Source organism: Cygnus olor, chromosome 11, assembly GCF_009769625.2.
Source record: "Cygnus olor isolate bCygOlo1 chromosome 11, bCygOlo1.pri.v2, whole genome shotgun sequence".
In the NCBI taxonomy this organism is placed as follows: Eukaryota; Metazoa; Chordata; class Aves; order Anseriformes; family Anatidae; genus Cygnus; species Cygnus olor.
The window spans coordinates 20,510,230-20,528,150 of record NC_049179.1 but is presented as its reverse complement, the minus strand read 5'-3'; the positions used below and the strand labels follow the sequence as shown (position 1 = coordinate 20,528,150).

The following is a 17,921-nucleotide window of genomic DNA, read 5'->3' as shown; positions in this document are numbered from 1 at the left end:
TGCCAGATGTAAGCGTGCACGCAGACACACACACACACGCACGGGGCAGCTTTTCAGGCTGTTATTCAGAAAACAAAGCCTGCCACTTTCCCTTTGGAAAGCTGACAGCAGGATGGACTTGGCCACAGGACACGAGAAACAAAATCTTTTCTAATTCTGCGCCGCATTTAAGGGCGAACCACCCCGGGCTCGTCTCAGAGGATGAGCTTCACCTGGCAAGGATCACAGGCAGAGAAAACTGGAACAGTTGAGGCCCTGGCACCGACGGGCATGCTCAGTTTTTCCCAGAGCCTGGGGGCTCCTCATACACCCCCCGGTACCGCTATGACTTAGGGGGGGGAGAGGCGACAAAGCACAGCGGGGCTGGTGTGGGGCTACCGATGGAGTCCCCATGAGGTGGTAAAATGAGGAATGGGACTGGGGGGGGGTAAAGGGGGGAGTTAATGCACCTCTAGCAGCCACTGCTGTGACTTGGCCGTGGGGTGTATCTGTGTTGCATTTTCCAGAAGGTTTTCAGCCAAGAAAAGCCCCGAGGCAGAGCCCCGGCAGTGGCAGGAGGGAGGAGCAAAGGGGAACAGCGGCCTCCATCCCCCGGCAGCCCCAGCTCAGCCCCCGCGCATGGAGGGCAGCACCCAGCGCCTCGAGCTCTGCCTCATGGCTGGGGAATTCTCCCTGCCTGTTCATTTCCCATCCCTGGAGCGGGTTTCAGGGCTGGGATGACGTTAGGCGCAGGGCTGGAGGCAGAGCAGCCTGGGGCTGGGCTCGCAGCAGCGCGTTGTGCATGTCCTGCTGAGAGCAGAGTCACCTCTGCGTGCGCGCAGAGCCCGGCCGAGGCAGGATTTCCTCGGCTGAAATGCAGCACAGCGGCTTGCAGGGTGCATGCCAGGGGGGCTCCTTTGTCCCTCTGCATGGGTGCCCCCCTCCCAGGCTTATCCCAGCTCCCGCCGCCCCACACAGCACCGGCGTGGGCTCAGCACCCACTTGCTGCAGGGAGAGGAGCCCAGAGGAGCAGGGACCCACCCGCCGTGGCTGGGAGCACCCAGCGGAGCTCCATCTGCCCAGATCCTGGCCCAATTTCATCGCTCCCCCCGCTACTTTGGCCCCTTGGTGCTGGTGGGCGGTGGTGAGAACGGCACAGAACCGCTCGAGTTGGGTGCTCTGGGTGCTGAGGGCTTGCACACGCGTGTGCAAAGCAGGGCCAGGACATGGGGTGGAAGGAGCCGTGCCAGGGGGCCCCGCAGCCACCCAGACCAGGGTCTTCTGGTGCCCAGGTCCCTGCGGCCACCCGGAGCCACCACCACCCCCAGGCACGAGGAGGGAGCTCGGGGAGGCCAGGACCGAATTCAAGGACTTGGGGAGGGAAAGAGGACAGAGGCCCCAAACTTCCCCACGACCGCTGGATTGATTAAGTACACTGATGAAGACGGCAAGGTTAATACACGTGCCGGTGAATTATAACACTGTCACTCTGCTAGCTGGCAGATTTTTCACGTCTCCATCAGCTGGCATCCAGCGCAGATTTTCAGGGCGACGTCTTCCCCTCCCGACCTCCCTGCCAGCGCAAGTGAGAGGAAAAGCCTTGGTTTTACTGACTTTTTAACTAAATCTGAGGGAGAGACTTTTTAACCAGAGAAAGCTAATGCAAACTGTTAGAGATAAATAAATGAAAGGGCTGCCTGTAGTCTGGTTGGCTCAAAGGGAAGAAATTTGTCTCACTTTAGAAAAAGGACCTGAAGGTATTGGTCCTGTCGACTCATTCATTGTACTGTTATCTGCCAGGGAGGTTGAGACATCAGAGCAATTAAGACAAACTTTAGTCTATAAGTTCATGCCTGCAACCTCTATACATCAAAAGAAGACAAATGATCCCTCCAAGGAAGGAAACAAATATTTTCCAGGCTGCTTCCAAAGTAACATTTAGGATTTGTAGCGGATCGGTGGGAATTTTTCACTGCGTGTTTTTCAGGCTGCTGCTACATAATAAACTACCTGAGCTTTCCTTTTAGCAAAAGTTTATTTCTAATGCAAAAACAAGCAAACAAAACCCCCAACCTCCTCCCCTGCCCACGTCGCACCAGTGCTCGATTTGCTGACCTAAACCTCCGTTTACACACCAAGCCTGCCTGTCACCCTCCTCTTCTCTGCTGTGTTTTTGCAGGAAGCACCTGAACACAAGGAGTGATTAAACGGGTGCCAACCTGTTGTGAAAACACACACAGACCCTGCAGGATTGACAAACACAGCAGAAATGCGATCGTCCTTTTTTCCTGTGCGGTAAGAGCAAAGCCAGGAGCTTTGCCCGGCGGCAGCGATGCCGCAGCAGTGAGCGGTGCTCCCCGGCTGCTGGCAGCCACCGCGCTCGCTCGTCCCCCCAGTGCCAAGCCCCTTCCCCAGCCCAGGCAGCGGGGGCACGTGGGGAGCACAGGGCCAGCTTCGCCCCTGCTGCTCGCACCTTGTCCTACATCGCCAGCAGCTCCTGTTGCGTGGTTGGGGCTGCTGGGTGCTCCCCCCACCCATCCTGCAGCTGCTTGGGCGTAAGAAAAGAAGTGATCAAGGTAGAGCGGAGAGAGGCGAGGCATTTCCAAGCAAGCCACGAACTGCCGTGATAATCAGTACAACACTGCAGCCCGATCTCTGGCCCTGAGGGCAAGCAGCACAGAACGGCTTGTGCAGTTCTGTTTCCCCCACGAGGTCAGGGGATGCTGTGAGCCTGTGCCATGCTCTCAGCCTCCTCGTGCATGCGGCAGCGGCACCTTACAGCCACTCTGTGCTGCTGCCAGCTCCCCGTGCCCGCCTGGTGCTCCCCTTGTAGGAGAGGGCTGCCCTCGGTTGCTCCCTCTGCACCTCAGCAAAGCCGCCACGTCGGTGGGACGAGGGCTGAAGTCACCTGCCTGCACACGTGGAGCACCCCGAGGTGCTTGAGCCACGGCTGGGTGCTCTCTGCGCAGAGCTGGGCGCTGCCTTTCCTGCGTGGCTCTCCCAGCAAGCCCGAGCCACAGCAGCAAGCACCCGGGAGCACAGAGCACCGCCCGCCACATGAGAGCACGACTGCTGATACACCTGACACCCTTTTATTCCCTCACCTCCTCGCAGGATGGGCAAATCCGGACGCTTTCTTATTTTTTTTTCCTTAAAAAACCAAACAGTCTCAAACAAGCATTTTGTGGATGTCTGCGCTCAGAAGGGAGCCAACAACTCCTTATGAAATCCCCCAAACAGTCAGCGTGTCATTCTTACAATAGCAAAAGACTAACAGTTAAAAAATACTCTGGAGCCATGAAATATACAGTACATTCAATAAAATATAGATAAAAATACTTGCTTTAAGGCTGTGTACAGTTTAACTGAAGATTAATTTGAGGACATTAAATTGCTCAGCAATAAAAGAAATGTGTGAAGGAAATTCCTTAATGTGTGTGTATGGGAGGGAGGAAGGCATCAACAAACATCCTGAAAGATTTTGTTGATGCTTCTAGAAAATATTTTTAGCAAAATATGATCCAGAAAGACTGAGAGTCCGAAGCGAGGGACTGGTTGTGCTAGTCCCCGACGAGCTGCAGTCGTGGGCGCTGCCGTGAGCCGCCCAGCTCACTGCGGTCCTTGCGTCGATCGCCGCTCCTCCAGCATCCTGCACACCCACATGGACACCACTTCTGCGTTCCCGTCGTTGTACTGCATGATGAACGGGTGGCCCTGGAGAAAAGGACAGGCAGAGTTAGCCAAGAGAAACACAACTCTTCCTAAGAGAACCCAAATAGTTGCTTTATTATTGTCTTTTACGTTTGGAAAAAATACATTGGGACATGCTGCAGTTACATCCATAAAAATGCAATAAAACATCTATTCAAACCAGTAGGTGACTGGTCGGACTTTCAGTTGGATCCATATTATCCATGTACGTCATTTATACAGGAAAGGGAAGGCTGGGAGCACCCAAACTCTCTACTGAGGCCTTAGCCTAGCATGCCTTGAAAACACTAGGTTTTTGGTTTTTTTTAAAACGTTTTGAGCTCACCATGGTTTAGAACAGCTCCTTACTAGAACAGCCTGCTAGGCTCTTCAACTACAAAATCACATTTTAATAAGAAGATATTCTGACAAAAACACTAACCCACCAGTCTGTTTGTAGAAGTCCACGATCTCTTAGGTTTCTCTCTTTAATATCCCCTCCGTGCAACTCTCCCGCTCATTAACAAAATGCAATCCCTTGTGCAGCGGACTTGTAAGACCCTTGACTTCTGCCAGTAGGAACCTTCCTCCTCACCTTGTGTACATCCCTCACCCTTACACGGATGGTTATATGAACTACCTAGGAAAAGCGATGCCCTTCCCGGTGTTAAATTCCTCCAATTACTTGGTCAATGAGCTCTGTGCTTGCAGATGCAGCAGGACCAGGCTCCAGCCTCTGCAGCACTCAGCAGCCATCAGGAGAGGCATTGCTCATGCACACACATGCGAGCACAAGTCCTTTGGAGCGATCATTTGACAAAGAAATTGAAATCTCACCTAAGCAGAACTCCTAACAGGCCTTCAGGAGAAGCTACTGCAAGAACCAGAGTATGATGGGAAGAGGGATGACGATAAAATATTCTCACCCATGAAATTATACGGCTACCGCAGACACCGTGGAAGAGTTAGACACCTCCGAAAATCAGAACAGCATCTCAGGATTAAACAAAAATATGGCCTGCAATTTCAGCAGCCAGCTTAGGCAGCCCATGCCTCAGTCTGGCCCCATTCCTAGAGATGCGAACATGCCATCTTCAGATGAATCTCAAATGAAGTATAAAAATCCACAGGAAACCAAGTACCGCAATTACATAAACGGCTGAAAGAAAGCAATCGCCAGGAGAAACCATCACAGATGATGAAAACCTCTCCTCCAAATCACTCAAAAGCAGCTTAGTTTTTGCAACACTAAACTTCATGGTTCTCGCAAGCAGTGCCTGAAAGTAATCAGAGTCGATCTGCCGGGGAGCCCGTGGGGACGGTGACGTACATGCGGGAATTACCGGCGCGGAGCACTGCGGCGAGCGGCGGCGGTCGGCACGCTGAGAGCGAGAGCGGGTCTGACGCGGGGCCCGGGATGCCTGCGGTCGGCCGGGGTAGGATGGCACCGAGCGGAACAATGAAGAAGCGACTGGGCTAAATAGAGCACCATAAATCCTCGCAGCACCAGCTTGAAGCAATAAAACACTCGGCGGGCCAGGGCCAGCAAACGCAGGAGGCGCAGGAATAAAATACACCGTCATCTGCAAGATGCAGGCAGGAAGGGCGAGACGCTGTTGCTTCAACCCTTTGGGACGGCTGGAGTCTCAGCTACAACTTTTTGGGGACAAGTCTGAGACGTGGGGAGCCCTTCTTCGAGTCTTACCGGGACCAGCTCGGTTGCTTTCCCAGTTCACCTTGGGGAGGAAACGGAAGGAATCCTCTGGTGGAGGCACTCGGCTGAGCTGGAGGTCCACCACCAGGGGAACACCACACACAGACCATGCCACGAAGAGCTACAAACGTCTCAAGTGTTTTGTTTCACAGCACCGGCCTCTGGTGCCCTGACAGCTGCCTAACAGCCCCGGCGCTGCGCTTCTCTGAAGCACGAGCCCCTGCCAGCCACAGCCGTGCTCCAAATTTGCTCTTTTTAACTGTTACAGAAATAGATATTTTTCTCCCAATATTCAAATTTTTTGAAGCGAATTGCCTCCTTTTAGGCATGCCTGGCTTCAGAGAGCAACTTTAAGTTTGTTTGAGGGCTCTGAATTTCACATGCAGGCGGACACGTGTGAGCTCAGCCCCCGTCACTGCTGGGAAAACGGCCCGCCGAGGATGAAGAACATGCCCAGAGGTACCGGAGTCCATTCGAGAGCTCGGAGGATGGCAGCAGACACTTCAATGCTACCGAGAGAAGATGGATGATCTTCAAATGATGCATTTGAGTACACAGACGCTCGCGGCACTGAGCATATGGACAACGTCTTTTCCCTTCCAACACCTGGCTACTAGAAATCTTTAGCTTTGGTCTTGAATGTCTAACGTCAGGAACAACGATGGAGAAAGACTGCACCCTCTGTTTTCCTCCCTTACTGCAGATATCCCACGTACATTTAGGTTTTACTGTTTAAGTAAACAAATGCAATATGCAACGTTCCTGGTTTCGAAATATGCCTCGATTCCTACCCAGGACACAATTCGGGAGGGAGCACGACCTGGGACCTGGAGGCAGGAGTCCTGGAGTTTCTCCCCAAGCTGCCACAGACTTTCCAGCGCGACCTTCACATGGCTGCTTCATCTCCCGCAGCCTTATGGCTAAAAGGGAATACGTGATTCTGCTCTCTCATGAGATTGCTGAAAGGATCCGTGCAAGTGTGTTTTGCACAGCACTACCACGTTTTTGGCTGCAAAAGGTGCAAGACTAAGGGAAGGGCTTATTATTAGCAACACAGCCTAGAGGTAGTTGCTTTGCCTCTTACACTAAACAGCAGCCAAGGACACCAGTTAGAACTAGGGAAAAACAACTGAGCCCACAGACAAGGAAGAGCAGATGCATTGGGGCAATTAAAAAAAAGCTATTAAAAGACAGTCCGCTTCTCCCATGAATCTCCTTTACGACGGAGAGGCTCCCCGCAGAGGAGACATCTCACACCCACTACATCCTTGCAGTTACGCTGCTCACAACACGCAGGGAAAACTGCAGGCTGCGCAAGGCTCAAACCGTCAGCTAGCCACGCTGCTCAGCCTGTTTGCTTTGTTTTGTGAGGTTATTCCGTTGAAGCCTTGGGTTTTACGCACTCATTTTTCTCCCTAGAAATAAGTTTCACTTGAAACCACTGTTTAGATTTCTCTTGTTTTTATACTGCCCTAGCGAGGATTTCTCTCAGGCTGAAGGGATGTTTTTACCAGGCTCTTTTTTGTTGTTGCTGATTTTTTTTTTTTAATGGGGAATTTGAGAACAGACATCTCCACCAAAGCTAAGACTACAGTGTCAGTGGGACCTGTATTTGCAGATCTTGGTAGCCAGCCCATGGCACGTTGAGGTCAGGCACATCAAGCAGGGAAGTCACAAGGAGCACAGGGTGCACAAGGCCCACGGGATGGCCCCAAATCACTTTCCTGCTTCTAATAGCTGGCCTCACCAGACCACACCTCGCTCAGAAGCCCCTTGCCGCTGCAGTCACACCTGCAACTGCAACAAAACCACACAAAGAGCGCACAACTGTGGACAACGCACGAACTCATCAAACTTGCCCTTGGCCTGCTTACAGCAACGTTTAAGTTGCGATGCAATACAAACTATGCAAGAGGTACTTGTAGTCAGCTCGGCGTCCAGAAGTGTCTCGGGGAAAACAATTAAAGTTTCCTCCGAAGGCTCGAATCACCATAGTTGCACCAGCAGCGGTCTCCTCTACTCTTCGCAACTTCTTCACAAGGCCACCCTGACGGGTTCTCCACATTTTGCCACTATTCAGCATCCAGAGCATCCAGGCCCTGACTCCCTCCCTTTTCAGGCACCCAGAGAACAGCAACCATTAAACCCCACAAACCAAACCATGCACCTCAGAAAGCAGCGAATTAAACTGGAGACGTTTTTGGAAGGGAGTGTGGAAAGAAGGGGAAGGGAGATTAGGTGAGGAGGGAAGGAAGAAACGAGGGAAAAAAAGGTTAAAAAAAAAAACCACTGCTGGAGGAGAAATGCAGCTGCACTGCTCCAGTGCATGCCCAGGCTGCAGGACGGGGCTTGGGATGAAATGTCACTTCAACAAACAAAAAAGCCAAGGCAAGCTGCAGCAGCTCGGAGGCCAGCTATTAGTGAATTCTGGCCACTGAGCGTCTCAGCAACAAACAAGGATCCCAGCCCTCGCTACAACAGTGAGCAATGCCTTCTAAAACACAACCGACTGGACTTAAAATCCCCATGTAGATTTACTTTGCTTTGCAAGCTAACACCGATGAAGGGTGAGTGCATGGAGGCTTGAAATGTGTGTTTTTTTTGTTGCAGTGGATGGTTATCAGTAGTAGGACGGCACTCTCGGTTTGGGTGGTGTACCTACCTTGCTGCAGCTGCCACCCTTTTTGGGACACATTTCATTTCTGCAAATGCCAATTCTTAAATACTCACCGTGACAAATACTCGGCAATCAGCACACCCAACAGACCCAAGCAGCAGAAAAAACATTCAAAACCCACCACCAAACCGCTCCCCCATCCTGGCCAGGCACTGATCCGCCTTGCCCCAGCCCTGGGGTCTGGCTGGGCACAGCCTGCAGCGATTTCTGCTGCCGGCGGCTCGGAGCAGAAAAGGTCAGGCAGGACGGGGCCGGGGATAGCCACAGAGTGAGTGTCAGCCAGCCTAATTTTGTGTGTCAACTCTGAAAATTAGATAAACAATGACAAACCAGGCTTTTTAAATGAACTTGTCTCATCTCGTTCTCTTGATAAAGGGTACATTTCTCAAGTTGCAGTGTCCCATCAGACAGGTTAACTCTTTCGAAGGGGAGCACCTCGCAGAGGGGGATATAAATGATTTAAATATCTGACATGAAATTAAAAGGGCAGCGCCCCCCTGAACACACAGCCCTGGTAATTCGAACTCGTTGCCCACACACCATCAATCATTTAGCCCAGTCAATTAAATCGCCATTATTCAAGGGTAAAAGTTCCATAATTTTACCTACCCTTAAAATTCAGTAATTTGCTTTTGTGGTCTTCTCCTCCGGCCTAAGAAATCTTCATTTTTGATATTAACCTGCACTGAGCTTATCGCTACGGACCCTGAATCTCGTCCTTGGCAGGGCTGCAGGCACATGGGGCGCTTCCTGCACCCAGGGGCAGCTCTGCTGTGGCTCTGCTTGTATCTCCTCTGCCACTGACTACAAACTGTCCACGTTTGGATAGCACCACGGAGGTTTAGACCTACACCCGGGTCCCTAACCACTGCCACAGGACAGGCAGACAATAAATAATGTTGCTTAAGCAATGCTCCTGTGATTTCAGAGGACTTTCCAAGCACAAAGCCTGGGTCAGAGTGGTTTAATGGGTCCATGAGATATGCAGCTGCTGACCTTAGCCAGGATGGTGAAAAAGCAGATTTCCAATTTGAAATACTCGTCAGCCACCTATCTCCTTGCAAATCTGCAAAAATGACAGGGTGGGGTCTCCTGGAGCAGAGGACATGGGTGTGCATGGAGGACATGGAGAGGAACGTTAGTTCCAAACGGTGCCCAGGGACACTGCTCTTATTTTGATAATACGGTCAGATCCAACCCCAGCATCACCTCCTTAATTTTTTTTGCTGGGCGGTGAGAGGTTAATTGGGGCAGCACAACTTGCTCCTGGCTATCCTGGAGAACGTGCTGGGATCAGGGCTGGCTCACTTCATTACTCAGGGGCACGTGAGCCTTCAAACCTGCACGGAGAGCTGCATCCCCGCAGGAGGACACAAAGGTTAAGGGGAGGACACCTGGGAATGCCATCCCGTGGCCCCTCGAGCTTACGGATGGCTCTGGCCAGAGCAGCAGATTGCACAGGGATGAGCAGCGCTGTGCCTGTCCTGCCCATAGCGCTGCCAGGATCACAGCCAGGTGCCCCCACGGCACCACCTCGGCACCTCTGACTTCGGTGGTGGTGTAAAGCAGCAGCGGGTTCCTGGGGCAATGCCCACCCTCCCTCCTTCCTCCTCCATGGCAAAAAGAGCCATGCCCTGACTTTCAATCCTGCGTGGCCAGGGCCAGCGCTTGGGGCTGCCTCTTGGCATCCTGCAAGCGGTCCTCCCTACAGCCAGAAGCAAGCTGCAAAGACAGACCTTAATGTGAACCTGAGGGGTATGGAGGAGGAAGGAGGGACACCTCTTCAGGGCCCAAAGCCTCATGGTAACAACTGTCTGCCACCCAAACGTAATCACAACACCTGGCAAATTAGAAACGACAATAAAAGACTTCATGCTTATGCAAGGGATGTTAGGAAATAGGCAGCGTTGCTGTTGGTTGCACCAGTGCGAGCCTTTTTACGCTCTCTTTTACAGGAATCCTCCCAGATTGTGTAGTAAAAGCACTGTGCTCCATTTATTACGGAGAGGCACAGACAAATTATGCATTTCATTTAAAAATTTGAATTCAGCGTAACAAAAAATATAATAAAAAGATCCCAACTGTTGCAGACATAGACTATCAAGACGATGGCAGTGCCCTTAGACAGCATTTCAAATACAGTTTATTAGCCTGTGATATGAAAAGGGTATTTTTATTGCATGATATAATGCAATGGGACCTTGGGCGCTCTGCAGAAGGACCTTGCACTCAGAAGTGTAATGAACCCATAGTCCAAAAAACATTATACTGTACATTAACCTATCATTAATGGCACATTAGGGCTAGGGGCATTGCACGCTTTCTGGTCAGGGCTCCATCAGGACAGTATGGAGGAAACCACGGTCTTCACAGGCTTAAAACAAATAGAGAAAATAAATATTACTGATGGCTACAGGCTGCTTTAAGGGAAGCTCACTCTCCGCTCAACACGCGATTCTGATGCCATTTTTTAAAGGGGGAGGGAAAAGACAATGCAGCAGTTTATTAGGCAATATTAGAACCGGCATGTCACTGCTCTGCAGCACCGAGTATCTCCGTGGTGCATCAGATGCTTCAACACAGAGCTTTTCCTGCAAAAACATGGCAGCTCTGAGCGCTGGGGCATCTTTTAAGAAAAAAATGAAAAAATCATTGCCCTTCCCTCATCCCTGATGACACGGGTAAGGCTTCCCTGGCAGGTAGAGTTAAGACCTAGGGAGAACTTCCTCTGCCCCAGCTCTGCACAGCCCCATCGCTGCCCGCAGGACACCTGCGACCCGTTTCCACCCCACACCACTTTTGCTCCTGAATCAGCTGGGATGTCTCATGTCTTATTCCACTGGAGGTGCCCTCTGTTTGAAGGCAGGCTTGATCAGATTGTAAAAAGTCTGCTTGGCAACTCATCCCTAGCTGTCTGAAGGAGTGCAAGCCCCGCAATTTTGGAAGACAAGAACTTGGCTGTAAACTAGTGCACCACAGTTATCATCCCAGCTAGTTCTCCGATTGCTACTGACGTTTTTATGCTATTTACAGCTCTTATAATTAAATGAGGGCACATATACAAGAGGAAATTCTTGCCCATTCCCATCTTTAGTGGGAATACAAGTCAGACCTCCAAAATGACAAATACGAACCTCAGCTCTGGAGCTGTTTTACCTCCCCGGATGCCTGGAGAGACAAAGTGCTCAAGTAACCCAAACTACCCCAAACTGACCCTGCGTCTCCCTCAGCACACGCAGGATTTCATTACTACTGCCTCCAGTAGTGGAGGATTTTACATCTAGAGCTTCTGCCTCCAAGGACAAGCCAAACTAAACGCTGTTCTAATTATCTGTGCTAGCTATCCACAAGGCCGATTTCTGCTCCCACAGCCAGGAATAGCAGTGAGGAATCCTCAGGCCAATACTCTACTGCTGACTCCCAAAACATTGTTAATTCACAGGCACAGAAGGTGTCAGAGTCCTCCTCAGGGGCTGCGCCACACAGCTGCCTTCCTTCCATCGCTCTCTTCTAAGGCTCAAGTGGGGTAAAAAATCTGAAGGCTTCACGTGCTCACATTGATCCATGGAGACACAGGATACATACACGAGTGGAAAGACCCTGCCAGACACTACTTAAGTATGATCTGGCTGTTGCATCCCTTGCTTCACTTTTGCAATTTTAGGATGTGTTTTGCCCATGGCAGGCAACCCTTTAGAGAAAAGGGTGGGTGCTGAAATGCTTGAAACACCAGTGACTGAGAGGCTTAGCATGACTGTCTAGAAAGCAAGCCCCCAGTTACCTAAAGCTCCAGCAAGGTCAACCCTTGCTTTAATAGACACAGCTACCCAGAAATGTCACCTCCTTGTCTCTCACGCAATACCTGCAGTGACGGGTCCCCATATGCCAGATGACAGCAAGTTTAGCCATAAAGTATCAGCTTTGCATATATACTTGCATGGCTGTGCTTGATTTGGTACCAAGTGTTTACTGGCCAAGATCTCTCCCCCAGTTGCCACCCTCAGAACATTGACTACTCTGGGCAAGCGCTGCCTCTCACTGCACTTGGCAAAGAACTCAGCACGCCCACAAGCCCATCCTCAACTGGCTGCTACAGCGAAATATCCCATAGCAGGGGCCAAAGACAGAGGTCTTCAAATAGATCTGCAAAGCTGCGGGGGGCAGAGGGACTCCAGGAATCAGAAAACGAAAGCATCCAGAAGATAATGTTTTCCCAGAATTTCCCACCCCATGGGGATACCACCTGTAGCGTCTGCCAGCTCAGAGAGCACAAAGCACCCATTTGTCTAGGGTATGGTGGCGGTATCAAGGTGGGTCAGAAACCGCATTGATCAGTGGCGTTTCCTGGGTGTAGATGAAGCAGGGACAAGAACACATCTATAAGCAAAATCAAGTATCATTAGTCTCCTTGAAGGTTGTGCTCTCTTTCCTCATTCCTTATTCTGAGCAGTTAATAGCACAGCCCTCACCTGCTAAACAGTTCCACGCGGAGTGTCGGAAAGTGGTGAGTTTTGTTTGTTGCATGGCCTCCCTAACATACACTGTAATTAAAATGTTGATTACTAAACAGTTTAAATATATGACAGACAATGCAGTTAAAGCCTACAGTTAGGTCAATATGTGATTTAGATTTGCCATTTAAAAACTCTCATTTAAATTTTGCATACATTAATCACTACCATACTTCAATGTTCTGATATCCACCTGACTACACTATTAAAATAAAACTTGCTGCCCCAGGGAAATCCTACTTATTCTTAATTGTTTCGAGGCTTTGATGGGCTTTTAATCTAAGATTAATTTATGCAATTTTAAATAACTCTTCTTATGATTAATAAGCTTGAAAATTAAAAGGAGTCTAAAGCAATTATAATGAGCATTTGGTCATAACCTCATTAGGAGAAGGAGTGAAGGATACAGCTCTGGAATTCTTACAAGACTACAATTTAAGGTTACTTTCAGAGGAGTCAAACATAGTTCTTGAAATTGCAAAGGCAGATTAGCCTAGGTCAGTGCTAGAACTGCGGCTATCTAGATTAGCACACTAATGATTTTATCCCTCTGATAATATTTAAGATAGTAAAGAGATGATACAAAATGTACTAAACAATGATAAGTGAGTAACACTATGAAATGCTGAAGTCTTGGAGCTCAATTTCCTATATATATTTTTTTCCTCTGATGAAGACTCCTTTTACTTTTTTCCATGTTACTCCTCCGAATGTAGATGAACTTTTTCCAATGCACTTTTAGTTTTTATACAATATAATTAATGGCAAGTGATTTTCAGCAGGTTTAGTAGTTTTGTTGATGCACCAAAATTCTTCCGCAATTTGCAGAACTTGTCTTTACAAAATAACAGTTTCCAAGCACAATGGATGGACCCAGAGGAACAACAGCTTAACTTGAACCTGAAAACCTTAACCTGAAGACAAGCTGTGCACAAATCACACCCAAATTTCCACTTTTAAACAGTAATATACATCTTCCATTATGATTAAAACCCCTTTTTTAACCTTCTTCTGAAGCTCTGGATGTTGGTCATAGCCAAATAACGTGCTGGTGGTGCAGCCCTGACCAGTGTGTCTGGGCTGGCCACTCAGGACAGCAACTCATCACCAGACTCGGAGTCAAGAGGTGATTTTCTTTCAGATCAGGTTAGCAGCAACTAGTACAGCTCCTCTGACTTCTGTAGTACAGACTTGACTTTGTAATTCAATTCCCCCATACTGCAGAACCCCAGGGTGTGCACGAGTGAGTCTGATTTTTGCTACGCTCTTTCTGTTGTGCATACTCGTCTTAAATGTGCAATGGAGTTTTGGTTTTGGCTGTGGCACAGGCAAATCTATTCACCCATCTGCAGATCATTCTTTCCACAGCAGTTTTGCTTTTGATATTTGCCGTTAAACCAATAACTGTGCTTGGCATGCTTCTTGGTGCTTAGCTAACAAAATGAGCTAACTCCCAGCAAAGGTATTTTTCATGATGACTCTTAAAAAAAACTAAGGCAACCGAAATGTAATTGGAACGTGCTTTTGCAAGTGTTGCTGAGGTTAAGAAGAGCTGTAGAAGAGGAATAGAGAGAGTGGCCCAAGGCTGATAGAGTATGTCAACATTAGCAAGCTGTCGACAACAGAAGCAGATCTGCAGAGTGAAATGGTTGGTGCAGTGTTTCAGTGATGGAAGAGGTTTTACTTTTGACCAGCTCTGGTCTGGTCTATGGATGCAGCGCCTATTAGTAGCTGCAGCACATGAGGTGTGTGCCTGGAGCACATCTTCTGCTTTGGTTTCATTTGAAATTGATTCGATTCATGAGCTTCAAGACCCATCTGTGATGAGAATGAAAGTGCAGTAGCTCTGAAAGATCTGTAGATTCAAACCAAAATGCACACCTGACCTAAACTCTAATGTTAATTCAGATGCATCCTCAGCATTGTACTTTAGCTCTCGGCTTACTGTGACAGTCTTGTTGACACCAAGCAGACAGAGTCAAACACTAAAAACTGATGTAGTATTTCCTTCAAACAAATTTCCCAGATAGGGAAAGAAGGGAGAAAAAATATGTTTTCTCCAACTTTTGAGAAACTTTTCTACTGACTGAGTTGGAATAAATTTGAACAGTATCCTCCAACCTTGGAGTAGAAAATGCTGTGTGAATACACGTGTGTGCATACACATACACAGTGACAACAACCGAAACAGTGACAACAAAACAGAAGATGATTTGACTGGAAACAAAAACTAATAATGAACCATCCCACACTTCACTGGGATAGGGAAGTTTCTGCACATGAACAAGTTGTTTTTAAAAGTACTCCATAAGATCACATCCCATTACATGCCTAAACACCGTCTAGCGCAAAATAACACACCTATGTTTGCCAGGTTTCAGTAAAAGGACTAAATAGAATAAATATTAAATGATGAAGCACAAACATACAGTCAAATCATACTGTGTCAGGAGCTGACAAACAGGTATAAAACTATGTGTAAATAAATGTATGGAACCCTACTGAAAATACAGAGAAGGCCATACGATAAATAACCACTAGTTGGCTTGGCAAAAAAAAAAAAAAAAAAATCCTTTGAATCCCTCACAAGGTCAGTGCGCAAACGACCAAGGCCACCTCGACCACTTCCCCCAGACCCCACTGGGAGCCAAGCTCGGCTCTGAGGCCGGCAGGGCCGGGCTCCCCATGGCAGAGGCAGGCTCTGGCAGAGCCATTCCGGCCTACACCAGCTGAGCATCCACCTCAGCATCCCCCATTAAACTGGAATGGGCAGATGCGTGTTTATGGGACAATGAACTTTTCCAGGGCCGCGGCTCGTCGCGCTTTGCCGTTACGGCCTTAATAAACCCGCGCGTTCCCGCTCTGCGGCAGCTGCCTTCGGCGGGAGCGCGGGCAGCCGCTTCCAGAGGAGAGGCCGCGGCTTCAAAAAATCATGTTTAATTTAAAAATTAGAAACTGGAGCAGGCTGTGAGCGCAGAGGTTGATTGAAACAAAATTTAAATTCCTGTCAAGCCCATTTAAACACAGGGGCCCTTCATAGACAATTAGCTGCTCCCTGTGAACGCTGAATAAACTCAGGCCTGGTCACTGTTAGAAGAGAGCAGACCTACTGTGAGGAGCTGGAAAAAAATTAACTAAAATCAGGCTGTATGAAATATTTAGCCTCCCAGTTTATCACAGGGGTTTGAAAGTGTAAACAAGACAAAAATCGATTCCTCGGTGCCCTCCAATCAATCCCCCAAAATGGTTAGGGCATCTGTTTCTGCTAAATTTTGTTTACTCTGGCAGATTTGCCTTAATTGCAGTTGTTTATCTCCCATTGTCCCCGGGGCCCTAATCTCCCGATTACTAATACTTAACACTCATTTCACATCTAAAGCTACTTCTAATCCTCAACAGGTTTCTGGGGCTCTTAAAATTATTGAAGTCATGGGGACGGGAGATGCAACCTCTTTGTGAGAGGGACATTTTCTTATCTGCTACCAGCTGGGTCCAATCATCACCAGGGATGGCTGCAACAAAGGTGCTAAAAGGCTCTTTCACAGCCACTGCTGCTCCGCTGGGAATTCAGCGGATAAAAAAGAGCTTTGATGGAAAAAATCCGAACAAGAGGGCTATAACAGTCCAGCCAAATAAAGTTACTGTCATAATCAAGTGCTGTCAATCACAATGAAAATCCAATTAAAAATCTTTCAGTGCAGCCCTCTTAAGTAGAAAAATGTTCCCTATTTACATGCGTTTTTGTCAACTGCACAAATTAGAAAGTCGTATTAATTGATTTTTTACTACTTTAGGCCCTGATCCTCCAGCTGAATTTCTGTGGATGTAAGAATCAACTGGCACAAATCTGATTAAGGGATTTGAGGCATAATGCACACAGGTCATAGGAAGCCATATCTGTATCTCCTGCTTTATACTCTGCTCATTCATAGGCAATTACTACTCTTATTTAATACTGCAGGAGAATCTTGAGGTGCTAATCAGAACGCAGGCCCACTGTTGCTGGTACTATACCAATTTCAGCAATTTCAATCTATCCAGCAGGTCTGAATCAATTTAAAATTCCAGTTTCATTACCCAAATAAATACTGTACATAGATTTCCAGAGCCGCCCGTTACAGCAAATTCTGTGATGAATGTGGAACAAAGAGGAAGGATAGTATTCTAGGAGTTACAGGTATGCCTCTTATTTTGGAACCATTAACATTTTCTTTCTTTTTTAAAAAATAAATACGTAGGAAAGACAATTGACATAGAAATACTAATATCATAAATGCACAACTTCTCAGTGTATCATAATTCAAAGACTTCTAATTCTGCTACCAAAATGAGTGAGATGTAAATATTTGCCTAAGTGCCTGGAGAACTACAGAACAACTAGAAGTGCCAAATGAAACATTTGCTCAAATTAAACTGCAAAGCCCAAGAGACTCCAGTCACCAAAAATATTAACTACCTTGTAAGCTGTATCACTCTAAGCTGTTGCCAATTTGTTTTTGCCCAATTTCCTTAGATTTTCAATACTTCTTTGTGCCAGCTCAAGTTATTTCTTTTCACATTTCACTGGAAAGTGCCACTATATTGTGCAGCTTTAGGGCATGTTAGAAAGAAAGAGTCAGATTTTCACATTTTCCGTAAAAAATCAGCAGTGGTATGAGCAATGGGACTGCAGAAGACAGTGAATGAATATAACACCTTAAAACTCTAATGCTAACAAGTTAACCTTGTCACAATCATAGTCTTCTGTAATTGCTGGATTTAGTGACACTGATAGAATATATTTCTCCATTTTGATAGCTGATTTCTCAAGTGACAAAGAAGAGCAAATCATATCCCTAAGGACAGGAACAGCAGAGAGAGAGCAAAGGAAAGAGAGAGAAGGGAAGATCCATAACCCACCTTCCCCTATTTCAGCAGAATGTTGAGTAATGCGGCCTCCTGAAATAATATACTTTTTTCCTCCAAATCTTCAACTACCCTGACCAAGGAAGATGACAAACACACAGTAACAGGAACACCCCAAATCCTAGTGTGAAATCCCAGCATCAGTGAAGTCAATCGAAATTCTTCATTGACTCCAGCATAGCCAGGATTTCATCCAGGACTCCTTGTCCACTGTGTGTCTGTGATCGATTGAGGACACAGATTAATATTTATCATGTTTACAACAGCTGAAATACCTGGCTTTGTACTTTATTTTTCCTTAGGAAGTCAGGAAAAAGCCCTTTCCTTTACATCTGGTATGTGTTTTGGTGTCTGTCAGAATTTCTCCTTGTCATGGGGTGAATGAACTGGGATCATTGTGACAGAGGACAGCCTAAATGTTTGCAAACAAAGCTATCCATCACAG

At 47.8% G+C, this 17,921-nt stretch overlaps 1 protein-coding gene across 4 annotated transcripts in view; it reads right to left on the bottom strand.

Moving 5' to 3' along the window:
- Positions 1-3,055: 3,055 nt before the first annotated feature.
- MAP2K5 (mitogen-activated protein kinase kinase 5) overlaps positions 3,056-17,921 on the bottom strand; it is a 130,045-nt gene continuing 115,179 nt past the window's right edge. For all 4 annotated transcript variants that reach the window (XM_040569604.1, XM_040569601.1, XM_040569603.1 and 1 more), the window contains one exon: positions 3,056-3,693. In XM_040569604.1, the coding sequence (XP_040425538.1) occupies positions 3,589-3,693 (105 nt within the window). In that variant the 3' untranslated portion in view covers positions 3,056-3,588. The remainder of the gene's footprint in view (positions 3,694-17,921) is intronic.